At 37.9% G+C, this 27,653-nt stretch overlaps 1 protein-coding gene across 44 annotated transcripts in view; it reads right to left on the bottom strand.

Annotated features, from left to right (window-relative positions):
- BBS9 (Bardet-Biedl syndrome 9) overlaps nt 1–27,653 on the bottom strand; it is a 749,186-nt gene that overhangs the window by 425,393 nt on the left and 296,140 nt on the right. For 3 of the 44 annotated variants that reach the window (XM_054236992.2, XM_078342191.1, XM_078342192.1), the window contains one exon: nt 10,176–17,756. The exons of the other annotated variants lie outside the window; for them this stretch is intronic. In XM_054236992.2, the coding sequence (XP_054092967.2) occupies nt 17,709–17,756 (48 nt within the window). In that variant the 3' untranslated portion in view covers nt 10,176–17,708. Of the gene's footprint in view, nt 1–10,175; nt 17,757–27,653 lie in introns of those variants that run through there. 44 annotated transcript variants of the gene reach the window in all.

Here is a 27,653-nt window from a genome sequence, read left to right as displayed (position 1 = left end):
GGAAAAGACACCATCTGGAAAACCAACCCAAGCTAAAAAGAATAGACATCAGAAAGGCTATGAAATGAGGGAGGGAGGGAGGCCTGAACTGGGGCAATTTCTAAAGGTCTGACCGGAGCTGAAGTCAGAACAAGTCTTTGGTTTCCCCCACACAGGAAACCAAGGCAATGTTGTAGCTATCAGGATAAGCAGAGTCCAGAAAACTGGCAGCCAGGAATCAGAGTGGCAGAACATCAAAGAAGACAGGAGGCCTTCAACTTCCAACTTACAGGCCAGAACTGTGGAACACATCCACTCTAAGCTGAAAAAGAGCCCAGAAAATAGAAGGTTGTTTTTTTTAAAAAAAAAAAAAAAAACAAAACTAGGTATCAATAAAACTTGCTCACCCAATTCCTTCTCCACTACCCTCCCTACTTCTCAAACAAAACAGGAGTTCTGCTAGTAATGAAAATAGATAGCATGTAGGCAAGCCGCAGAACCTGAACAAGATATATCCACCTTTCCTTATTCATTAAAATCAGTTCTAATTCTTCAATTGTTTGGAAGTCTCCAAAAATAACCTGCTATACCAAGGGCAAAAGTCATCAAAAGTCAGTATTTGTGAGATTTTAAAATCAGAGAAATTCTGTAACAGACACACAACCCATAGCAGCCTCCTCAGATCATTAACCTAATCATTCCATAGGCATCAAATATTTAACACCCCAATAGTAAACTTCTCTAAAATAACACTAAATACCTCTAGTAGCAGATTAAGACACGCATGAGAAGTCTTTCTGGAAACAGCTGGATGACTAGCATTAAATCAGGTCTAAAGCTTCTATATGCACTTTTTAAAAAATGTCAGGACAATATTCAAAGTCAAGTCAAGCCATGACTCCCAACAACGTTAATTATTTGTTATTACTCAATTGCTCATTGTAATGAGGTTTGTCCTCTAAAACCCTAGGTCTGACTGAACGGGTTTCCTCTGACATCTATTTCTTTGTGAGCTGCCCACTCTGACTGCTTCCCCGCGGCTTCTGTAATTAACTGCGGACCTGAAACCTCTCGTTGTGATATCCGTCTGTGGCCATCTGGCCTAGAAGTGAAGAGAGAATCTGCCAACCAGGAATAAAGTGGAATAGTCTGGGTTGTCTCTTCTTGCACATCTTTAGCGATCTTTGTTTTCCTCTTTCTTCCTCCATGATCACGTGTAAGAAACACAACCCTAAAAATACTTGCGTGGCCTGTGGAAGGATGCTACTGAGGCTTCATCCTTGGATAACATAACATACTTCTTTGCTTATCATACAAATTCATTCGTTTCTTTCCCACCTGTGGTTGGCTTTTTCCCCTCTAAACTATTAAACCTTCTCTTGGTAGCAGAACTTGCCACCTTTAGCCAATCTAGGGTGAAATGAGCCTAGCAGTCAACTCAGACGGAATCTGTTCTCCACATGTTCAGGCTTTGTCTGGATGCCAGCTGGAAGTCCTCTGAAGTGCTCAGCATCAGACCAAATTAGGGACTGGTGTGCTTCAGACGAAGGGAACGGAAGGCAAACAACCCGATTTCTTTCACTAATATTGCTTGCTGTTCCCTCCACAGCATGAGAGTGAATAGGCTGACCATGAAATATGTGGCCTCATCTTTGACGAAGAGGAGAACTGCACGTAAGACAATGAAAAAGGTAGTAATTAAGCCGCTTTCTCATTTAATCACTCTCTACCTTTCCTAGGGCAGATACCAAGCTTCCAACTTCAAATAAAGCTTGAATGAAGGCCTCCTTCTCTTTCAGATAGGTTGTTTGATCATGGTAATAGGCAGGTGTGCAGTCAATACCGCTTGTTTACCTGCTTTTAGACGTGATATAATCACAGTTATGACACTTACAATGTAAGGGAATTTCAAGCTCTTTCAAAAAAATAGCTTTAACATTTGCTTTTATTAATAATTATTAATACTGCTTAATTAATAATTAAATGTTAACTTACTATTATCAAGACATTGACCAAATGGCAATACTATGGACGAAGAATTGTACCTTAATATTAGGCATAGAAGCGCAGAAACTTTTGGCTCAAGTAAATCACTCTCTTTGCTCTCAAAGACTGAATTTTTAAGGCCTCCTTTATTCACCTGTAAAGTGTTACGACTATGATTCCATGGAAAGGGTTTTGTTGCTGTGGTTGCTATTTTTATTCTTAAGCAACCATATTTTAGATGTCTCACTCTCAAGTAAAATAAATTTAGAGTTTTTGTTAATATATCACTTGAAAGAATAATACAAATTATACATTTTCTACTTCAAAAATCTATTAACATCTATATTAGTCTGTTTTCACACTGCTCTAAAGATACTACCTGAGACTGGTTAATTTACAAAGAAAGGCTTAATTGACTCATAGTTCCACATGCCTGGGGAGGCCCCAGGAAACTTACAATCATGGTAGAGGGTGAAAGAGAAGCAAAACCTTCCTCACATGGTGGCAGGAAAAAGAGAAGTGCACACGGGGGAAATGCCAGATGCTTATAAACCACCAGATCTCACGAGAACTTACTAGCACGAGAACATCAAGGGGGAACCGCCCCCATGATTTAATCACCTCCCACCTGGTCCCTCCATCAGCACGTGGGGATTGTGGGGATTACAATTCAAGATGAGATTCGAGCGGGAACACAGCCAAACCATATCAATATCATTCAGATGGATTAGAATAGTCTTTACTAAACAGAGAACATTCCAACTAAGAAGAAGACAACCTTTTCATACCTCAGTTTCTCAATCTGATCATTGAGGTCTTGTTACAAAATTTTACTTTATGCATCAACATACAAGTAGTTTACTAAGTAGATATTTACCATTATGTACTGGCATTTCTGACATAAATGCAATACACGTGTTCCCGCAAAACTTCACATTTTGCAAAATTGCTATGAAAATAACAGGGCTTATGAGGGAAAAGGGATTATGGGCAGAGCACTCAAAACTTATGCAATTCTGTAAACAGAACATTAGCTAAAATGGTAACAGTTCCAACAGGAACATTTAGCACAATTCAATCTCCACTGGCATCTGCATTCAGCCGTCAGTCAGTCAATGCTCAAAGGCCTAAAAACCCAGGCTCTTGCTTCCTCCTACAGGATGTAGGTCTGTACGTGGATTCTCCAACAGAGACCAGTTCCAGCGAAATTTAAAACGCAACTTAGAGATGTAACCTGTTGTACAGGCTTGTTCCTCTTCATCTCCCTCTCCCTTCTCTACTCACTTCCCCTCAACATACATGCACCATTTTTCTAAATGCAGGGAAAGATGCACTCTACCCTCCCAGCTTCCCTGGACAGCTGAATATTATTAAAAATCCAGCCGTTTTGGAAGCCACTAAACCAGCCACTACTTGCCCTAAAACAAGAACTTTCTGCAAAAATTTCCGTTGTATTTTAAGGTCTTCATATATTGATAAGGCTTTGTCTTCAGTTGTGAGCAGAGAGAACAGATTATACTAGGCATCTACTCTCCACTAGCGACAGACTCCAAAGCATAAGCTGGAGCTCCTAGAATAAAAAGCAGTTAGTTGATCTCCCATCATGGGATGTTCTGGGCTCTTACTTAAGATCACTAAGCCTTGACCCTGGCATAAATCCAAGCAGCACTCATTTAGTACACGTGCTTTTGGAGCCAAGACATCTGTATGTTGTAATAACGTGCAAGTTACAAAAGAGTGTTTATATCTCACTTTAGTATAATGTGAACATTTAACTATTGCAAATCAGCTTTCTCTAATGACTAGTCCTTACTTAAAAGATGTATCCTATTTCCAATTAAAGTCCTTAACAGGGCACAACAAATGTGTATGAACTGATTAAGCTGTTCATTACGGCAACTCCAGAAGTGCTTAATACAGTAGCTAGCCACATTGGAAAAAAAAGACTGTTTAAAAGAATTGAGATCATGTAAAATGACTAATCATCTTTGACTACTTCCAAATGACCATTTGCATTTTTATCTCCCCAATAATAGAGTTACCGTTCTTCAAAACTGACAATAAAGAAGCAGTTTCAGAACAGAATGATCCTCGAACTATCAAGATGCAGACTGGTTTGGATTTGGGGAGCACTTCTCCAAGCACCCATCTAAGACAGCAACGGTGGTGGCTCCCTCTATTCTGAGGTTCTAGTGAAATACAGATGTGAAGGTCATATCCTGACCCAATATGCTGCACCACGGGTATCACCCTTCAAAAGGCAAAGCTGAAATTCTGGCTAGGGTTGCCTCAGGGGGGAAAGAAGAGGAGAGTAATTATCTTTCAGACCTGAGGAGGTAATGGGAAAGGGCATTTCAGAGGTCAGAGGACAAATTCAAACAGCTCATCAATTCAAACACCTTCACTGATTTTTAAAACTACTCTACTTGTGATGGGCACAGTTTGAGCTCTCTGTTTCGGGAACTCACAGACTCCTGCTGATGACTTCTTTTCTCGGCATTCACTTTATTGTCTTACACTTGTCTTAAGTAAAGTCATTATCGTTCACAATCACACAGAAGGGGTCTGGTGTCATACGCAACCCATTTTGGCATGATTATAAATCCATGCTTCCTAAGACTGTAAGAGGGTGCCAACATGAACTCCTTACAGGTGAAACAGAGAATCAAAAAGTTATTTTCAGTTCTTTTAAAATTCCAAAAACTGTTTGTTTATGTGTAATTGGGCTTCCAAAGTAAAGCAAAATGACAAGCCTCTTTGTAGCAATTATTTCACACTGATAAAACACTTTTACATGCAGTTCTATCCAGTATTAATAAAAGCATGTAAAAATTGATCTATCATCCTTGAGAGACAATTTTTAAAGCATGGAGTCTAGAGGGAAGAAAAATACAGGGGTTTCCAGTTGCGAGGGAAGGGCATGAAAGACAGGATATCTGGATTTAAGAGAATCCCAGTGACGAATTTAGTCCTCCATCAGCTAAGTCTCAGAATATGAAGGAATGAACCTTTCCAGATTTCTCTTTATAAACCAGCAGACATAATGACAAGCAAGTCTTCTTTTCCATTTCCACCTTTCTATCAAACAAAAATTAATTCTCATGAACAGTTAGGATTGAAGGGTTTGGGTTTTAAGATATTTGGCTTAAAACGAGTTCCATTTTTACCGAAACCAACCTCCAATTCATAAGTTCTTGGTAATGGTGCCAGTTCTACTACAAAGTAGTCATAATTTTTCACAGAAATGAGTACATGATCTGCCCATTTATCCACATACAAGGTGTGACAGTGCAATAATGAGACCGATTCCATAAGCCAGTCATAAAAACCAATTCCATTAACTTTTCATACAAGACATATAAGATGCCAGATATGCTTTATGTTTCCAATAGACTTCCTCAGTTTTCAGAGCTATTTCTAAGGAGTACTTTTTTATTTCTGCCTGTATTTACACAGTGTGAAAATTGGACAAGGACCAATGCAGGTAATGGCTGCTTATAACTCTAACCAGACCTGGGTTAACTAAAGAAATCTGACAAACATCAAGCTAATGAGACCAAAAAAGAGGTGATCACATTATCCTGAACGCACACGCCTTCCTTGAGGGACAATAATCCTTACACTTGGCACATTTATGGTGGAGATTCCCATCATCACTGCTGATTTGTGAGGTGCTAATTACCTTTTCTTTCTTAATCAGAAGGAAGAAATAATTTATCAGATCAAAATGCACTTGCTTCCATTTTAATCAATTGTAAGACTTTAACTTACTATTTTAAAAAACACTTACTGACATGATTAATGTTCGCTCCCTCCATTCCACTACGAACTTAATAATTTGATGAAATGTTTCCAGAGTACTTCAGATACAGGCCACTGATACTTTCTCGAGAACGCTTATTTTTCAAAGTTCATCTGTGTGCTACATACACCGCACACACCACAAACCACACTGCTTATTCTCTGCGCTTTATAGCACGCCTGAATGATGCAAACTATTGTTATCTAAATCTCTTTCCTGGTCTTTGGCAAACATAATATGATAATTAGTATCAAGCGCTTTTAGACCAAGAGTTCATGGATTCAACTGTCAAACTGACTGAAAGAGGAAATTTCTTAGAAGCATATGCCAGCAGCCTGGCACGGTGGCTCACATCTGTAATCTCAGCTGAGATTACAGCTCCCTTTGGGAGGCTGAGGCGAGTGGATCATCTGAGGTTAGGAGTTTGAAATGAGTCTGGCCAACATGGTGAAAACCCATCTCTACTAAAAATATAAAACTTAGCCAGGTATGGTGGTGGGCACCTGTAGTCCAGCTACTCAGGGCGCTCAGGCAGGAGAAGCACTTGAATCCAGGAGGCAAAGGCTGCAGTGAGCCAATATTGTGCCATTACACTCCCGCCTGGGGGACAGAGTGAGACTCTGTCTCAAATAAGAAGAAGTATATGCCAGTATATGCCAGGGATGGTTGAAAACATTGCTATATTTGAGTTGAGATAACCTATAAAAGGAATTCTTTTAACACACCCTAAACTTTCTGAGCTCCACAAGAGTCCAAGTCCTCATAATGGATTCTTAGGAAAGAAATCAAATCAAAAAGGTAATGAGATAAAAGCCATGAACGCATACATTAGTTGCAATTAAATGGGCTAATAACCATGCAAACATGAACTTCTTGATTTAATAGAGATATTATATAAATACAATTATGTGGGTTTTCAAGCTTCAGGCTTTACTAACCAGAATACTCAAGATCTCAAAAAGAATGTTCTAAAGAAATACATAAATTTTTTATGTAGTAATAATCCAAAATATCATTAATGATGATTTCCATAAGGTATTACCATACTTTTCATTTTATAAATAGATGCATTAAAACAATAAACATAAAAATGAAGATTAAATATTTTTTGTAAATCCGTCTGGCATCTTGCCTCAGTTTGTACCCTGCTCCCTCTGAGCCCTTAGGCATATGGTTTCCAAGATTTGAAGGATCTTTCTCTCCACCCTATTTTTTTTTTTGGCCCATCAACAGCTCATCCTTTCCCCAAAACCCAGCTCACACTTTCATAAACGGGGGCATCCCTGGACTGACACCTCTCCAGCCTGTGTTCATGATTCTTTTACTCCGCTTTCTCCCACAATTACATGTTCCACTCATTATACAGTAATCTATATCCACTTGATTATTGCATTCATGCTTAGTAATTTTTTTCCTTTTAAACATTTTTCTTATTATTTTTGTTGAAGCATTCAGAAAACGCACAGATTTTAAGTTCTCAGTTCAATGAACTCTGACAAATATATCTACCTGTATGACTAATACCCCACTCAAAATATGAACAATTTCCATCACCCTTGAAAATTCTATTTCTTTTTCTAATTAATGCCTCTCCCTCCCCAAAAGCAACCATTCTTCTAACATCTATTGCTGTTGATTATGCCCATTTATTAAATTATAAATTGCCTCACTGCTAAATGGTATACACCATGCACTAGGTCCTATGCTTCCTATGAGCTTGGCCTACCTCATAAAATGGTATACTGGTGGACTTTGAAATTTTTCCACGTTCAAAAATTCCCTATGTCTCTCTAACATCAATTAACACAATGTGTTGTGATTCAGTACATTTCAGGTTCTTGATATACAACTCGTTCAGGAAGGAAATTCGAAATTTTGGCAGCTTCCCTTTCTTGACCTCAAACCTTTAGGCACAGCCTCAATAAACCTAAGTGGAGCCCCTCAAAACAAAAAACCATGGCCCATGACCTTCCATGTGCTACACAGTAGCATCCCCACCAAGCACCATTCCATATTTCATAATTTGTATAGGCCTGGTGCGGTGGCTCATGCCTGTAATCCCAGCACTTTGGGAGGCCGAGGTGGGTGGATCATGAGGTCAAGAGATCGAGACCATCCTGGTCAACATGGTGAAAACCGTCTCTACTAAAAACACAAAAAATTAGCTGGGCGTGGTGGCGCGTGCCTGTAATCCCAGCTATTCAGGAGGCTGAGGCGGGAGAATTGGCTGAACCCAGGAGGCGGAGGTTGCAGTGAACCGAGATTGCACCATTACACTCCAGCCTGGGTAACAAGAGCGAAACTCTGTCTCAACAAAAAAATAATAATAAATAATTTGTATGTGTTAAGGAATGCCTCCAGCTGTAATGCATTTAGGAATTTTTAAAACTACCCTTTCTTTAGAAAACAAAAACCAGTAAGAAAACAGGGATGACTGTTACTCCACGCTGAACTAAGAACACAGCGACACCATGTACTGATCAGGGCAAGTGAGACCAAAAGAACATTAGACATCACACCATTCAAACAAATACTGATAACACTAACCTCAAATCTGTATGGTACTTTGTGATTTACAATGCACCTTCAAATAAATTAACCTACACAACTCTATGAGATAAGCTTTATTATTTCCAACCTTCAATGGATGAACCTATGGCTTAGAATTTTTATGAGTCTTTTACAAGATCAAAAGTTTTTATAAGAGTCTTTTCCATGATCCCATAGCTGGAAAACTGCCAACCTAATGTCTAGGCCTTCTTGCATTATGCTACAAGGAGACATTATTTCATATCAAATTTCTCCTTGTACACAGTGTACTGTTCTAGACAAGCATCTCATGCAAAACCCAAACACCAAGGTTGACTCACTTGCCTTGCCTGTCTCACAATCAAGTCATATGCTTTTTTGCATTTTATTGCCAGTGGGTTAGAATTACTAAAGAGGAGAGACTACGTGTTTTTCATCTCCATATTTCAAACCTTAACACCATGTCCAGCAAAAATACTTGTTGAATAAGTTACAAAAGCTGTTCAAAATAGCTGTACAAAAGCTGTGGGGTTCTTTTGTTTTGTTTTTGTGATGGAGTCTTGCTCTGTCACCCAGGCTGGAGTTCAGTGGTACGATCTTGGCTCACTGCAACCTCTGCCTTCCCGGTTGAAGCGATTCTCCTGCCTCAGCCTCTCAAGTGGCTGCGGTTATAGGCACGCACCACAGTGCCTGGCTAATTTTTTTGTATTTTTAGTAGAGACGGGGTTTCTGCACACTGGCCAGGCTGGTCTCAAATTCCTGATCTCAGGTGATCTGCCCACCTAGGCCTCGGAAAGTGCTGGGATCACAGGCGTGAGGCACTGCCCAAAAGCTGTTCTTAAAGATACGCTGAACACATACACATTTTATCTAAGAAGCCCTCACTTCTTGTGTAGTAGTAATCTTCAACATAAATCAATCTGTGTTTCCAGGTAAAGAATTTACGTGAAATTCAAGAATTTTTCTCCCCAGAATTAAAAATGAGTCTGACAGGTACCACTCTGATGCGTCTCTAAATATCCATTAAAAATACTCTGGAGTTAACCTGATATAGCACTTGGTTCTACTCGATGATCACTCTCAGGTCACTGTTTGGAAAGAAGGCTGGTGCAGGAGCAGAGAGGGCAGCCTCATGGCCTCTCACAAAGGGCGAGCCATGCTCTGACTCCAAAGAGGTAAAATGCCAAAGCAAGTTTCAGTTATTTACCTTAATAGAAATAACCTGAATTAGATGGTTAAATGCCAAAGCAAGTTTCCGTTATTTACCTTAATAGAAATAACCTGAATTAGATGGTTTCTAATTATCCTTCTAGACAAGGCTTAAATGTTTGAGGCGGGCCTAAAGCAGAGACAAGCTTGTGATGGACAGATAGAGTCCAAAAGACTGGTGCAACTGAGACATAAAAGCTGCAGGCGGTTTCTTTTTCTTTTACTTAATCCCTGATATTTTCAAATCACATATTAAATTTCCTCACTCATGTACAAATCTTACCACCTAAGTTAATGTTAAATAAACTATGTCACAGTTACAAGTCAAGTCACACAGAAATTCTCTCAGATGGCTAATGCTTTATAACTTGTGTTTTATGCAGTATTCCATGCTTAAGTCAATTCATGATAAGTTGGAAAACATTTATCTGGCACCTATCCACAAAGAGAACACTTACTAACAGTTAGGGGTATCAGTGAAGACAGTCCCCCTCCTTTAAACCGCTTACAGCTTTGTTAAGAAAACAGATGTGTAGCCAAGTTATTGCAACACAGCGTTATAAATACCATGATTAAGGTGGATCTAAAAGTTGATGGCAGAGAGAACAGCCTGACTTTTCTTAACAAATAAATTCATTTTAAATAATTTTAATGAATACAGAACCATTGGTTTAAACTTGAAAAATGAAATGCTTTTATTCATTATTTCTAGTACAAAAGTTTGAGATTACAAATAATGTAATTACAAGTGTCAATTATATAATCCTCAGGAAACTTTCTGAGGAACGATCACTTCAAGTTAGAAGACAGATGATTCAAACCTGGGGCAGTGGTCAAAGGGCTATTACATTAATCATTAGTAATAACACAGTAAAAGTTTTAACCACTGAGCATCTTCCATCAAGTACACTATAGCACACTTATTTCATAATGCAAAAATAGGATCTAAGTTCACAAAACTAGCAACAGCAATGGCATATGTTTTTGCTACAGGGCTCCCCCATCTCTAGATTCAGGGAATAGTTAAGTAGCAGAAGCACAGTAGGTAATGGCACAGCAACACCTCCTGCCTAAGTAGGGCACACTGTGTTGTCTCCGGCCTCAGCACAGCAGTCTACTTGGAAGGTAGGGGGCTGACTTGTCTTGAAGTTGCACTTGCACAGCACTTTACAAAAAAGACTACAAATATGTTAACTCTCTATCTCAAAGAATTGGGGAAGGCTGCTAAAAGGTCATGGGAAGACCAAGGCCGCCTTCCCCAGGTAAACACTTGGTGATACCTCTGGCCCAAGGAATCTGCTGATAACTCTTTAGAGTACTCTTGCTTCACTGTGAAGTACTGATAATAATGAACACAAAAGTTTTCACACATCTGAAGCACAAGGGACAAAACGCAGTGTCACAAGGGAACACAGCAAGTCCTCTTGGAACCAGTGAATGGCCTTTGTGGAAAATACAGCTCCATAAAACATACACTGCTATTTTGTGACTATTATCTTTATCAGTATAATTCCCGCAAACGGGGCCAACTAGTTCCAACAGCGCAAACGCAGGATGTTGCCAACCCACATACTATGCTTGGTATTTAATTCAGTCTCTACTGATGCATCCATATTGCAAGGAGAAGACAAAAACGTTTTTGAAGGCATTACTTTCTGAGTGCTCTACACTTAATGGATTTAGTTTCTTTCAATAGAGTCCTGGCTCTAGCCCGAACCTTGCACATATTTTACATACAAGCATAAGAAAATAACACATTTTTATTAAAGAACGTCTACAAAAGGGATATTGTACTCATTATTCAATCTTTGAGTTAATGTCATTCCTCATTAAGAGACAAGAAATTGTGCTTATAAAGTATCAAAAATTTAACAAATCCTTGATAGTAACAAAGGTCCTATAGCCAGTAAATTGTATACACAGAATTTTTGATGACTCCAAGTATTCTGGTAATCCCTGTGCTTCCTTTTTACTTCCTTTTACCATCAATAAGATATCAACCAATGCGGAACCTAAAGAGAAGTGCTCAAGTAGGAAGACCACCAATCAAACACCTTCTTAACATGTGATATTTAATACACCTAAATTTTACAGTTATTTTATAATTCAGTAAATTAATTTTCCAGGCAAATTGGGCAGAGGACAAGAAATCATTATCCATTTTATGTAGTCTTAATAAAGGAAGTGAAATTTCATAATATTCCTCAAAATGCCTTGTGATGGAAGGGTAAAACGGAGTCACGATATTTTAATTAAAACATTTTCTCTGAACTTAGGACTTCCTGCATATTTCCCGAGGTCAATTCCGCAATACTACATTAAATTCACATAATATCATGTCATGACCGTCCCTGTACATTTTAGACTCCATTCTTTACGGTCCAATAAGCAAATGAGCAGCAGTATGATTTCAAATGTAACTCATTTTGATTAGATCACCTAGACTTTGTACCAATTTTGACATGATTACAAATACAAAATTAAGTCACCAAATCGTTCTATGAATGGATAAAAACAGGTGAAACACAACATAATCTCAGTTATTATTGGTGAAGCGGCAGACAGCAGCTCCCATTTTTCCACAGCAGACTCAAAGAACTGTTATCTGTCCGAATGCTCAGATGCCTACATGATATTTCCATTCAAACATTTAGCTACAGGATCTGGCAATTTAAATCATCAAAAATTACACACTAAGAAAAGACGGCCCACCAATATGTCAGACAGCTCTCAGCATTAGAAGGCTCTCCACTGAGTTGTTTCGGTTGTTCAGTAATCTAACGATGTTCTAACTTGTCTATTTTAATGAACGTATTATTAAAAAGACAGATACACATTCAAACAAAAATGACTTTACAGCAACCTAAGCTAAAACAGAAAGTTTTTTTTAGCAAACAGAAAATTAAAATTTAGTGTATTTAGAAAGTTGTTTGGCAATATGTATCAAGAGTTTTTTAAAGGCTAATTTGGCCCAATAATTTCACTTCTAGAAATCTATCGTATGGAAATAACCAGAGATAAGGTCAAAGATTTATAAACGAAGATGTACATTATTATTTATTAAAAAATAAACTATGAAAAAATATTTGAGAATTGAGAATGGTTGAAAATGACATGATAATATAAACAATTATGTACTCCTCAAAAATCAAGTTTTAAAAATATTATATGGCAAAGTATGAATCATGTAATGCTAAAAATCAGTATTCAAAACTGCATATATAACATGAACTTTATTCTTTAAATAAAAGAAGACTAGAAAGTAAAATCAACATGTCAATAGGATGATGAAAATACAGAATAATTTATTTCCCTACTTACATATTTCCAATTTTTAGACATTCCAAATTTTTCAAATTTTACATAATTATTTGTAAAATAAAAAAATTTAAAATGTTATATTTACACATCAGCCTCATATTAGGCTCTCATTTCATTCCAGTTGACACCAACAAAATAAAAAGATCTACTCTACAAAGAAGTCTCTCCTATGAATGTGTAACAAATGCAAAACAAGACTAGCTGATCCAGAGGGCCCTTGACATAACTGTATCTCTTATACTGAATACTAATACCCCTAGCACTAATGGAATGAAACCAGAATGGCATGAATAATACATTACTTGCGCTAATCAATGTTATGATGTTATAAGCTGATGGAAAAAAAAAGAGTAAAAACAGAGGAAGAAATTTCAAATGCAAGTACAGTATAGAAATCTATCTGATATCTCTACTGGATCAGGGTATGGCAAAATTGTTGCAACTCTGCCAAAAGAATGCAAAATCAGTAACAACTGTTGCTTTCTCATTGCCAAACTGTGCTCCACCAGTGACTCAGAGGAAAGGCATCATACAGATAACTGTGATTGAAGGTAAATTATTGATTAATATACATGTGTTTTCATGTAACTTAGTATACCCATTAACAAGACTTGTGGTACGGGGAAATGCAAAATTTTAATTGCCTATCTCTGAAATTAGTACAAAATTATATGCCATATGTTAAAACAAAGAACAGAAATAAAATATATAAAAGAGTTAAGTATAGCCCACATTAGCCATATTTCTAAATCAAGTGCCTTCTGGCATGCGGCACTGGAAGAAATGATTCGGTTTTCAGCCTTTAGGTAAAGTGGCTAGGTGATTGATGGAACATGGCTCAGGGAATACATAAGCCCTCTCTTAGTCACATACCTGTCAGTTCCTTTTCAACTGAGGGTCTGAATTACAGAATAGATCAGTGTCCCAGGAGAGAATGAGCAAGAGAGGAAACTAGCAGGTAAAAGGATTCTTAACTCTAGAAGCATGTAGGGGAAACTTTTAGGGTATAACGTTCCAAATATGATACGAATGAGGGAAAACATCTTGAAGAAAAGGAAAACATGCTTATCATAAAAACTTGCCTAGAAATGTTCACAAATAACTCTTCTACAGGCCTCATAAAAATGATACAGTTTCGATTTCAAATCATCTTCCATTTCGAGTAACAACGTGTACAACTTTTCTTTTGCAGGTGCATTTTTTTTCTGCTAAATTATTTCTTCTAAAACAACAAAGAAAAGAGACAAAGTTGTCTTAGTGATTTAATACTGTAACCTAACGACCAAAAAGAACACCTTAAATTGGATGATATTCTAGTTTTCTCCGGAACCCTTTAGGTTTATCATAAAAGAAACGGAAGATGTACAAAATCACATTATCATTTAATTACACTGCAAAATAAAGATTTCTTTAGAGTAATTAAAGAAAAAACATCCTGGCACAAATGTCTAACAAACGAGAATGAGTTTCCTGGGGATGTTATAAAATACTCTTTCTTCGGTGCTCATTACAAGGACAAATGTAACCGACTTTTCAATTGACTCGGTAATTATCAAGTGGTGCTTGATCTGCTCTTTTCTCCTATTTCAGTGTTCATTCCCTCAAAAGCTTATGTTATAAAAAGATGCCCAGTTACAAAGCAGTACAAAGTATGAACATTCATGGTGTATTATGTCCACCACACATCAGGAGCGATTTCCATCAAACGCATGGCTCTGATTCTGGCTTAGTCCATTTGGGCTACTATAGCAAAACATCAAAAAGAAAATATCACACAAATTTGTGACTTACAAACAACAGAAATCTATTTCCCACCGTATGGGAGGTTGGGAATTCCGAGATCAAAGTGCTAACAATTCAGTGTCTGATAAGAGCCCTGTTTCTATTTCATAGACGGCACCTTCTAGATGTGTCCCTACATGGTAAAAGGGGCAAGGCAACTCTCTAGGGCCTCCTTATGGAGACACTGATCCCATTCGTGATAGCACCGCCCTCACGACCTAAACACCTCCCTAAGGCTGCACCTTCCAATACCATCACATCTGTGATCAGGTTTCAATACATGAATTTGGGGTTGGTGGGAGGGGCACAAACATTCAGGTCACAGCAGACTCTGAATAGGAAAGCCAAGTTGAGCAGAGAAGGCTGGAAGTTCGAAAGAGAGCTCCCCAAATTGTACCGGCTTCACCAAGTCAAAAATCTATATCAACCCAGACCCAGAATGCCAGTCGTCACCTCTTCACTAGACAGGAACTGCTTTCTCAGGCAACTAGTGCCTTTTTTTTTTTTTTTTTTTTTTTTTGAGACAGGGCCTTACTCTGTAGTCCAGGCTGGTTGGAATGTGCAGTGGCATGATCTTGGCTCAACACACCCTCTGCCTCCTGGGCTCAAGTGATCCTCCCACCTCAGCCTCCCAAGTAGCTGGTATTACAGGCACATGGTATCATGCCTAATTTTCTGTGTGTGTTTTGCAGAGACAGGGTTTTGCCATGCTGTCCAAGCTAGTGACAAACTCCTGAGTTCAAGAAATCCACTCACCTCGGCCTCCCTAAGTGCTGGGGTTATAGTCGTGAACCACCATGCCAGGCCAGGACCATTGTCTTAACCTTTTTCCTCTACTTCCCAAACGCCTATTGCCAACTCCTTCCATATTCATGGAAGATTGCAAATCCCAACTGCACAAACAGCCAACAACGGAGAGGTAAACATGCCCCGTTTCTTATGATCGAAACACTCATTTGTTAAGTATTTATTCAATTTCCACTGTTTCTTGGCCACTGGTGAGCAAGAAAAATGTCCCAGATTTTATCATATTTTAAATCCAGGAGATTGATAGAGGAAAGAAGTAGAGACAAGGAAAAACAGAAAGAATAAATTCATTTGGACTTTTACCTGCTGCAGTTAACTTGAGTTCTTCAATTTATCTGAGATAAAATAAGTTTCCTCCACATAAGCAACTAGGCAACAAAGTAAAACAAGATGCATTGTCCACCCAGAAGGGTGCCCAAGTTTCCTCCACATGACAAATGTTTATTGAGATACTACAACATACCAAGTATTTTCTAGATGCTAGGGATACAGTAGAGAATAAGAAAAAAAAAAAAAAAAAAAGGCTGATTCCAGGGAATTTATATCTAGTGAGGACAAACATAATTATTAACAAATAAATAAGAAAAATGTTTGCTGGAATCTATGTCCTATTAAGTCTGGGATCTTCTTTCTGTTGACTGATAAATCCAAAATGCCTAAATAGTACCTGACAGAGCAGACTCTCAACATCTTTTGAGTAAGTGAGTGATTACATGAATTTCAGTTAACAGACTGTGGGGAGACCATATTGACTATCTGTTTTCACTACTGCTATGTAATTGTTACACATGTGTTAATCTGTGTATTGGTAACAGAACGAACCTTACATGGCCACCAGCGTGAGCATGTAGTCCAGGTTGGACCCATCCTAGTAGCACTCTCCCTGGTACCAGTAAGACCCATACATCGATTTTTTCAAATTGACCTGATGTTGTAAAGAAAAGACCCTTTCCTCAAGGGCCACAAGCTAATACAGGCTTAGAGCTTCCTAAAGACAAAGCTCCCTTCCCACAGAGAAGGGATCTCAGAAAAAAAATGAAACTCAAATAGTTTACAACATTAGAAGTTTTTTAATTTCGTTATTTGGGAAGTAAAGTTACTCTCCTAAACAGCTACTGTGAAACTACTGTGACAAAGCTAAATCGAAATTGAAATTACAGAGTATTTAGAAAAACATAAAAGATAGGCATTCACTGGTCAGCCATCTACCTTTTAGGTACTGCGCTATGAATGCCACAGGAAAAAAAAATGTTTTTTCAATCCTGAAAGGTAAGTATTAATAATGTCATTTTACAGAAGCAGAAACAGGTTCCAGATTACGGAATCTGTGGCAGGACGCTGGTAAAGCTCTAGCTGTGTCCTAAGCCAGTGCTGTTCTCGCCAAGCCGTACTGCAACTCACTCCACTTGATTGCTGGCAAAGCTATATTCAAAGACAAATTCATAGCCTTAAATGCTTTCCGTGTCCCAAAAGAATAAAAATAAATGATAATTAAACTAAAAAGTTTTAAAAAGGAACAAAGCAAATCGTGGTGGGCAGGAAAAAGGAGATTAAGAGATTCCAAGTACAATGAATTACAGTAACTTTGAAAAAGTAACACTTTTGGTTAAATTTTTTTTTTAATTTCAAGGCAAAAGCTACTCAAAAAAGGGGAGAGAGTGGCAACACAAAATTATAAAATAAAGGGAGATAGAGAACCAATAGAGGTGGTATTTTTTAAAAAAAGAAAGAAAACTACACACATGCCAATGTGTTCCAAAGTGTGATTGGAGGTTTCCACAGAAAGTTAATACACGTTCCACTAGAAAAGCACTCAGTGTCTAAGTTTGAGAAATGCTGCGCTAAACAGAGCAAGTTATTTCCAGCATTCTAGGACTTCATCTAGTTTCCAACATGCTTATACGTACATTGTTAATCTGCAAAAGATATATCATTTGACCACAGAATCATTTCACAGAATATACTCTTCAAAAGTATTTCAATATAGAAAAATGTACAGAATGTATTTACAAAGCCAGCCTAACACCAGTGTCAAAAAATTTCTGACAAGTAGCACAACAACAAAAATTAATCGAAAACCACCAACATCGTCTGTAGAGGCTAATTAATTACGTATAAACCACAAGAAAACTATTACCGTCATCACAGACTTCTATAGTAATTATTATTCTCTCCTTTTTAGAACTGTCACTGAAAAGGAGGTCCAGGAAAGCAAAGTTGAAGAATCTTATCCTTTGTCAGTCGACACAAGGAAGACAAGAGGGTGTTGCAATTTTCCATCCTCGGCTGGGTTTCATTTAGATGAGGAATGTGTACCATATAAAGCCAAGTCAATCGTGTTCTTCAGTTTGAGGGAGTGGAAGAAGAGAGAAAAGATTAATTCTCTCCTGTTTTGCTTTAAAAATGTCACAAATATTCCCTTTACTTTAGACTTCACTAAGTTCTAGAAACTCATAAAACACTGAGGTGTGAGAAAAGGATGTACAGTAATCCATTTTATCTGTATTGGAACTGTCAATACAGGTGGGTCTACCTTGGCAATAAAACACTTTTAAAAGCACCATAAAATATTTTAAACTATTTGAATTCAGTATATTGACTCAATGGGAAATAATATCCTAGAACCACACCTGTCGAAAATCAATTGCGCAAATGTGACTAAAATCTATCCTACCATTCACGTGGGTATTTCACTTACACAGTACAATGAACACACAGCCTGCTTTTCTAGGACACTCTGGACTATACCTGTTGTCCTAGTGCAATTACTAACATTGTTCCCCTTTCCTCTCAAAAATGTCTAGTTTGGATTATAACTACATGCTCGCCCTCAGTTCAAGCCAAATAATGTCATAAAACTTTAATTTGGCAGACGGTGGAGGGGAACACGGCAAACTGGATTTTGACGTCATAGGTACGTACAAGTATTTAAATTATAGCTCTACTCATTACCTGACCTGGGAGGGTCACTTCCTCTCTGGATATCAGTTTCCTCGTGCATAAAATACGGATAATAGTAGTAACTGGTTAGGGTCACGATGAGAATATCCTATGCTTAGTGCACAGTATTGGTGTTTAATAAGCTCTTCATAAATGATAGTAATGAATATTATAAGAACCACCTCACAGAATGTCAAATTTCTTCACATCTAAATTTCAAAAAAAGCAATACCAAAATCCTGAATGATATGAATGATTATATCAGAAAACCCACATAAATTGCCTAGCAGAGTAAATTGCCTAGTCCTTCTTTTCATAAATGTACAACAGCTACAAAACTAATAATCCAGCACCATTTGGTGTTTTATTATATAAACAGAAATTCTATACCTAGAAAAATCGAGCCCAGAAAACAATAGTACCAACACATAACTGAAGTGTAGCAAATAAACCCTAAAAGGAAAGCTCGAGGAACTGGGATTAGCTGGCTCAAAGCAGCAGCATTGCCAGGAGAGTCGATAGTCTAGACTGTTTAGAAGATGCTTAACTTTGGAGGCTTTTGTTTTCTCCATTCTTCACGGCTTCGCTCCAGCCGCTCTATTCTTCTCTCTCACCCTACTCTACCCAACCCTTCAGAAATTGTGAGAAGTCTAAGATTTTACTCTAATTGCAAGTTAACAAGTTAATCTGCCATGGTTTCACAGATGCTTGCAAAAGCTTCCTTCAAGACTGCGAGGTCAGAGGCAAAAGATTTTACTACTCAAAGAGACAACGGGAGCCAGAATGTCAGCATTTGTGCTAGTTCCCTGACCCCAAATTCCCACAGAGAATGTGAACAGGGCCAAGAAGGTGACATCTGCGCACGTGGAGGGGTTGTGTGTGTTACCGGAGAAAGGGAACCCCTGAATATTTTATAATGGTCGGTAAGCATGCCTAAACTTGGTCCTGGAAGGATCTATTGTCTTTGTTGTACTAAACAACCTACCTCTGCTCTGCAGGGAGATACTATCTCTATTGTCCAGGGTTATTCTCTATAAAACATCCTTCTTGAAAATATAGTACAGAACAAAGGCAGTCAGTGTCTCTTCTTGCAAGATGTATGGAAACAAGAGACATCCAGCAGAATCATCTCCCAACACCCACTAGGCCCTCGTGGAATGTTCTCCCATCCTCCCTCCCTGACCATTCCTCTCAAAGTCTTCTGTACTTAAATTAAGAAAATGGTAAACGTCGTTTTTAACAAACGCCATTTTATTTGAAGCAGAACTTCTCAGACCCTTTAACAGCCCAGTGTGGCTTAGTGACTCCCCAGCAGAAGGATACAGAATGTAGTGCTTCAAATCCCATTTTTTACAGAACATCTAATAATATCTCCCAGAAGAATATTCCTTGGATCACAGTTCGGGAAATCTGGGGAGAATTTACAGCATATGCCCAACACTATCATTCTCTCTTGTACAAGATTAGCTAATATTTTCCCATTTATTTCCTAAAATTTCAAATCCAGAGGGAAGTGTTTACATAAAGAAATGCTCTTTAAAAGTATTAAGTTATTGAGGGCAAAAAATTACAGAGTCCCTCTGTGCAACAGAACCCTTTAAATAATTGAGATAATGTAGGTAAAGAGCTTAGCAATAGCTGGCACTGAGCAAGTGCTCAAAAAATAGCAACGGCTAGAAGCACTTGCCATTTTTATCACGGAGCGTTTACAGGGCCCTCTTTGTTATAACAGACTGAATTCCCATTCAAAGTAGCTGGTGCGGCTGTAGCAACATCGGGTCGTGACTAGTGACTTTTCCTTCTCTAATTCTACTCCCGTACATTTTCCTACATGCAAAATTTCCATTCTCTTCACGCCAATATTTCACTCCACAAACTGGACCTCATAAACTTCTTGGTTTATTTGAGTCTAAATTGGATAAATGTTACCTAAAGTCAGCCTTCCTTTTTGTTTTCTTTTAATGTAAAAAAAACTAGATCCACATTTGCTCAGAACTAGCTCTAAGTTTCTGTTTGTGCTTACTTTACCTTGTTCTCCCTTAACGTGATTGCCGCTGTAAGGTCAAGCTGGATCTCACCAGTGAGCAGCAGAAGACACTGGCGCGGCTACCTGAAGCTCAACACTGACATAAAATACAGTGAGGCCCGCTTGGTGTTTCAAAGGTAAGACAAGATCGACTCTGCCTAACTAGGTCCCAAAAGAAGTCTCTTAATTCCTCACTTCTTCCAGCTCCTCTCAGAACAGTGCCTTTAGTTTCTGAGCCTTTGGAGGAGAAAAGACCGGACAGGCAAGCTGCTGTCCCTCCATCACTTGACTAGATTGTCTCGCAAAAGTGTGCCTATGAGAACATATGGACACAGGGAGAGAAACAGCACACCCTGCCTCTCAGCGGGTGGGGTTGGGGGAGGGAGAGCAATAGGAAGGACAGGTCATGCACACTAGGCTTAATACCCAGGTGATGGGTTGGTAGATGCAGCAAACCACCATGGCACACGTTTACCTGCGTAACAAAGCTGCACGTCCTGCCTGGATGTACCCTGGAACTTGAAATAAAAATAAAATTTGTTGAAGTGTGCCTGTTTGTATTGTCAGAATACTTTAAGTAATGATAAAAATTAATTACCAGTAATTAATCACTGAGCTCCACTGAATAAAGTGGGATTTAGGTAGAAAGGCTAACAGTGGGATCTGCAGCCAGTCTGTAAGTTTAGACGTGGGGCTGGGAAGGGAGGAGAACTTCTCCTTTTACAGCGAACGGTAGATAACAAAATGGCACAGGAATCAAAATAATCCAATACTCTTCTGTGTGTTTACTGTAGATTAGAAAGTCCTTAGATAAGTGGTTTTCCTCCTCACTGCTCGGTTTCTTGTCTGTAAAGTACAACGTGATCACTTCCCCTTTATTTCATAGTTTAGGGGAAGAAGAGGTTAATAAACATTATTAAAATATTAAATTATATCCAACAAATCATAAACTTTTTAAATTTTTTAACATGATTGTGAGTATTGCACATCCATTACTCTGAGTGAGCAAATCTCTTAAGTCAAGTTATAAAAGGAACTTCAATTACTCTGACATTCTAGATCTTTCTTAAATAGCAGCTACACAAGAAAGTACACTTCCATTTCCAAAATCAAAAAAGAAAATCTTATCATTATATGGCTATCAGTATAAAGTAGAAACCCCCAAATAAGAAATTTCGTTACACTACGGTCTGCATATTAAAATTTTCTACAACAGTCTGTTAAACCCTCTGCTTAAAGTCTTGTTACATGTGCTATTCGTAGATATTTTTAAATACCCATTTCTAATAATGGGAACTTTTTTAAAGTTAGTTTTGAGATACTCTCTTACTGGTGTTGTTCTCACACATTACGGGAGAGAAGGCTGCCAAGCGTTTTCCTGCCTCAGAATCGCCAGGGAACCTTTTAAAAAAAACATCCCTTCTCCCTTGAAATTCAGCAAATCTAAGGGTGGAGCTCAGGAATCTGTATTTTTTAATGCTCACCTCCAGACTGCACCCAAAGCAAATTTCGGAACTACTAAAGTATCAAGCGTACACATTTCGAGAAGCATCTAGCCAGCAGCAGAAAACTGTTCTTTGGAAAACGAACAGTTCTTTTTATAAGAATAGAAAGTAATCTCTCTATCCTTCAGAAATGATAAGCCACGTTTTCCTATATTCTTCCATAATCACCTTGCTGGAACTACTTGTTCTTCAAGCACAAAACCAAAAAGATATAATTTTTTGAACTGTACAGTGCGCGTGGTATATGTGTGTGTTTTCATCAGCTACAAGGTGATGAGAAAAGCAAAGGTCATCATTAGTTAACGTCAACTTTGTTGGTGGTGGCCGGAGCAAAAAACGCCACTGAGTAGCTGAAAATTCAAAAGAAAATGTCCTTTAAACAAAGTCAAGAAATTAATTCAAAGTTGAGTAAAATTTACTGAACTTTCTTTTCATTTTATTTGCTTTAGTTCAAAAGGAATCAAAGTGGTCCTTTCACTTTCCCACTGGGAAAAGCTTCACTAGTCAGACTTGAAATTTTAACCAAATCATGGCTACCCCCTAGTGGTTGCTTACCCCAATTACAAGGTTTTTAGAGAGGTTTCAATTAACATAAAAAGGAGACTTCAAGTTTTATCTTTGCAGTAGCAACAGAAACTAAATTTGGTCTCAAAATGTCCTGGTATGCTTATATTTGCAAAGTAATGATCCAAAGCCTTCAATTTATTTCCTGAAGCATCTATAATTTCTGAAGTTTACTGATTTTGAATTGTGTTGCTAACCCAATGGAAGATTTTTAAATATTTTTATTGTTGCCATTTATATATTCTTCACACATCATATAAAAGGCCCTCTTAATCCTAGACCCTGCTACCAGAAGCACAGTGAGCACACCCATGGGCCCTGATTCAAAAACCTTTTTCTCATCCCCTTATAGCTAGAAACACACACACACACACACACACACGCACACACACGACACACCCCAAGTATACATTTCATTTTAAAATTCTATCTTTTTGATTTTGTGCTTGAAGAACCAGTGGTTACAGCAAGGTGATACATGTGTCCCCTGCTGCATTCCCACAGGCTCAAGGCTGTTCCTGACCCCAGTAGCAGAGGCAGATGTTCTCTGCTACAGAATCGGGTTCACACTTGTGCTTCTGTGGTCAATCTTATCACATAGCCAGGCCTGTTAATGTCTCAGCCCCTTAGCAGGTAGCTTCTGTAATAACTAACATGGCTACAGCTTCCAATTTGGCTGACTTTCTAGCCCCTTAATCAGCAAAGTATTCTAGTCCCCAGCACTCATGATCACTATCATGGCCTGATTGGAAAGTGGCACTCGCTTCTGATAGAAGGGTCATTGACCTGGTCACCCCAAGGTCTCTCCCAGTCAGTATTCCTTCAGGGACATTCATGTGCCAGACAGAATTCAAACAGATGTGCTCATATGTAAACTGAGGCCAGGCACAGATGGCTCATGCCTGTAATCCCAGCACTTTAGGAGGCAAAGGCAAGAGGATTGCTTCAGCCCATGAATTTGAGACCAGCCTGGGCAACATAGCAAGACCCTGTCTCTGTTTTTTAAATATAAAGATAAAAAATAAACTGAATATTCAAATTTATTAGTTCGACTCTTCTAAAAAAAAGTCTGATAGCTCTATGTCTCTGGTAATTAGCTCTTTTCCCATTGTTGAAAGCCAAATATGATCTTTTATACTTCTTTTCTTAAATTATCATATTATAAACCTAAGGCATTGTTATTATAAAGTAGGAATTTAAAGCAGGACAATCAAAAGTAATTGAATTGTGGTATCTAGAAAGCAGGAAAGGCTGGGCAATTATTTTCCTACTTAGCCAATATTCTTACAAACACCAACACATTTAAAGTATCATCACTGTGTAATCACAAACTAGGAAAAGATATCACTCTCTCTCTAAAAATGGGCTAGAAGTTAGGAAGGGAAGCTTCTTAAGGTTAATCACCAACAGGAAGAAAAATCAACTAATTCTGAGACGGTAAATATTTATTCCTTGTCGTACACATCAAATATACAGTGGTCCGCATCAGAATAATATTTATTCACAAAGTAAAATGAATCACTTACATGTTACTGTGAAGCAAGATGCCGCACATTTTTTAAAAGACAGAAGCATACCGTACAAACACAACTGAAACTAGCAACTAGAGTGAACAATATTTATGAAAAGTTATAGTAGCCATAACCATAATAGAATTTATATTTATAAGAAAAAGCACTTTCCAAACAGTATACCCCTTATGACCCAATTTAAAACTATTTCTGTCTCTTATTTATATTTATAACGTAATCTAACACATTCATAAACCTGGAAGGCTACATACTAACTTTAAACTATGATTTCTTTCTGGGTGGTAGGATTAGGGCAATGTTTATTTTTATTTCCTTTCCTTATCTGTATTTTCTGACAAAGAATTCTGATATTTAGTACTTGTGTACTTTTTAAAAGTTATATTGAAACGAAAAGAAGGTAAAAATACATCGTGCTAATTATCAGGTGTTATCTGGAGGTGCCACCTTGTCCTTTCTTTAAGAAAGATTAGTGTTACCTTCGTAAATTAGAGGATGCTTTTCTTGTCTGAGGCTTTCTCCGAGGATGGGAGGCAGTGGTGCACACAGAACCCTGTTCCAAGATCTCTACTGTTTGTTTCCATCATTTTTTAAATCTGAAATTCCTCTTTATTCCAGACTAAGAAAAGACAAAAGTATGTTTTGCAATAACTAGCTTTTGCTGCACTCTGCTGGAACATTCCCTGATGTTCTGTACAAAATGATCAATAAAGTATGCCTCGGTCTTTGCTACATCTGGTTAAAACGTCCTCATGAAGGTTTATCCATTTCTAGGAATAATTGAGAATATCTTCAACTAATAAAATGGATACAGTTTACAAACATACACACCAAGTACCTTCACGCTCATATATTAATAAGTGGCTATACATGCAATAGTTGGTTAGTATGAACTAGTGATTCTGATGTACTAGAGGAAGTATTTTTAAATGGTATATGTTTTGCACTCCCTCAGGACTAGATCTTTTCTTACCTTTTCTAAACAAATTCAAAGTTCTATCTTCAATCATGTAAAAGTCGCTGAAAATTCCTTGGATGTACCTACCTGGACTCATAGTTTGTAAAATCATTTGTTTACAGTAAAAAAAATCAAATTAAAGCAGGCCGCTCTACAGTTTAAATAGCCAAATGACTTGCACCTGCTTTATCTACTGATCGATCCTTTCATTTTTACTCCTTTACTGCCTCCTCCAAAACACACCTGCAGTCAACATTCAGCATGAAGTTCTTTTGCTGAAGAGCAAATCAATCTGTGTTGGCCCGTGATTCCATAAAACAGTGTCTAGAGAGGCCTCAATAACACAGATGCAATGGAAAAGAATAGTGGCCGGCTTGTTTCAACGATCTTCCAAGAGTAGTGAAGAAAAACTTTCACCTTAGCAATGTCTCGGGAGTTGCAAACACAGATGTTGGCAAGAATCGCAGCATACACAAAATCCTTCTCAGTTTGTACTAATACCTGCTAAAATTATATTCTGGCCTCTCTGCCTGGAAAGAAAAGTCTTGAATGACCCCTTCTTTTGACTTTATAATCTACATAAATCTCTCAAAGAGGATTCACAGGAACAGTTTCCATGGAACATTTCTTTTCCAAAAAAGAAAAAAATAAAAAAAAAGGCAGTGGCTTCCTCAGCATCATCTCTGTGTCTGCGGATTTCTTGGCCGTGCTATCAAACAAGAGTGAGGAAATGCAGGAGACTCGAGGCCACAGAGCAAAAGCACCTGCCGAAAGGCTTCAGCATGGATTCCTGCCCAAACCTGGCAACAGTATCATCATAAGCCAGGTGCATACTAGTGTCACCGTGTCTGGTGCTGGTCAGGCGGCAAACCCAGACCTCACCGCCAAAATAGCCAGGATCTTGTTTTGCATAAATGACCTGCTACAAGACGACAGTGTATTGTAGAGAAGACAATGACCTAGCAAAGGGAAGGGAGCCAATACCGTTAAAACATTTGGAAAGGGCAGAACCTAAGCTCGGTCTCCAAATCCATTATCTCATGAAATGACCCAATGGAACATAGCCCCATTTTACAGAAGATAAAACTGAGGTTCAGAGCATTTCAATCATCTGCCAGAGGTTACAAAGGTAGTCAGGGTTGAAAACTAGATTTTCGGACCCCAAAATCTCTTTCAAAACCAGCAAACCATCTCAGAAACCTCAGTTCTTGTCCCATCTCAGTTATCAATAGTGCAGAACCTCGGGCAGGTCATTGAATATTTGAGACTTCTTTATATTCTCCTGTGAAATGAGGTAACTAAACCTAATTTCCAAGACTTCTTCAAATTCAAAACTCCATTATTCTCAGAATCTGTTCATATCTTTCTTTCACTACCTGCCCCCCCCCACAACCAATATTTTGGGGGTCTTTTTTTGTCATTTTTATTGTTGTTTCTGGTGGGGTTGTTTGGGGTTTTTTTTGTTTTTGTTTTTTTGATGTGACATGAAGATGTTAACTACCTAGGCTAAAGATCTTAAAGGTAATTTTAAGGGCTTCATACACCAGACACTCTCTGCTGCTGAGAACAAAGTTTGCAATTATCAGTAATGTCTCTGAACCTGATTTTTAATGAAGTATATACAGATCATCAAATAAAAATAGGCCAAACAAAGCACCAAATGCTCTTAAAATATTTAGCTTAGTTTCAGGAAATTTCATTTCCTACCTATTATTATTCATTACAAGTTTGAAAAATACCAAAAAAAAGTTATCTAACGTATTTGGAATCAAGAAATAAGATTCCACACCACTATTAGGATCTGGTTCCACAACATTATCATAAGACAATCTCTAAGCATATTTATATACAGTGACAGTGAACTTAATAAGAAAACTATTACATTTAAAAAGCAAATGTTTCAATACTTTAAAATGGAAACAAGCTCCCCATTTCCATCAACAGCTTAATCAATCATTTGGCCTCAACCAAAAAATGGTTTTTTTAAAAAGAAAGAAAGCAATGTTTTTAAAATCTATTTTCATCAAAAAAGGTACATTTTATTTCATTTTTGATGTACAATTTTAATTAAAACTTCAAGTCCATATATTGCCTAATTGATAGATATTTTCATTAACTAGCAAATAGTTAACTCGTTGTCAGAATCCTGAAATAATGTGTGTGACGAAGAATTAAGGCGGCAAGGGTGAAAGGTTACTGCAGACTTTACTACAGTTCGAGCTTAAATTATAGGTTTTAAACAAGATGTAAGGCCTAATTCACATGAAAAAAGAGCAATTTTAATGGAATGCAGAACAAATTAACTTTTTAACATTTAATACTACCCAATTGCATAATAGGATTTCGCTAAGTGCTACAGGGAGCAGAAAATAAAAGTAACACTGAAAGGTATGCTTGTTAACTACTGGGAGCTGAAGGTATTATTCATCTACCAAATGCCGTAGTAAATGGACACATTGTGACATGAAAGACTCTGGGTTCTGCCATCTGATTGGCATGTTTTGTGTGTTGTTTCTTTTTTTAAAAAAAGGAAATGGATCACAAAAACTTTTAAGGAGTTTTGTTAACATATTCCCAGAATGTCTTTGCTAGACTGGAAAAGGCTTCTCTTGCAGTTACCTTCTTCCCTATTAAGTCAACCAGAAAGGTGGCTACAAGACGCCTTCAAACCCAGCCCTCTCCATGGGGGTGGAGCCAACCACAGCATTCCTGTCTC

This window comes from Callithrix jacchus, chromosome 11 (genome assembly GCF_049354715.1).
Source record: "Callithrix jacchus isolate 240 chromosome 11, calJac240_pri, whole genome shotgun sequence".
Taxonomy (NCBI): domain Eukaryota; kingdom Metazoa; phylum Chordata; class Mammalia; order Primates; family Cebidae; genus Callithrix; species Callithrix jacchus.
This window is presented reverse-complemented; position numbering and strand designations above follow the sequence as displayed.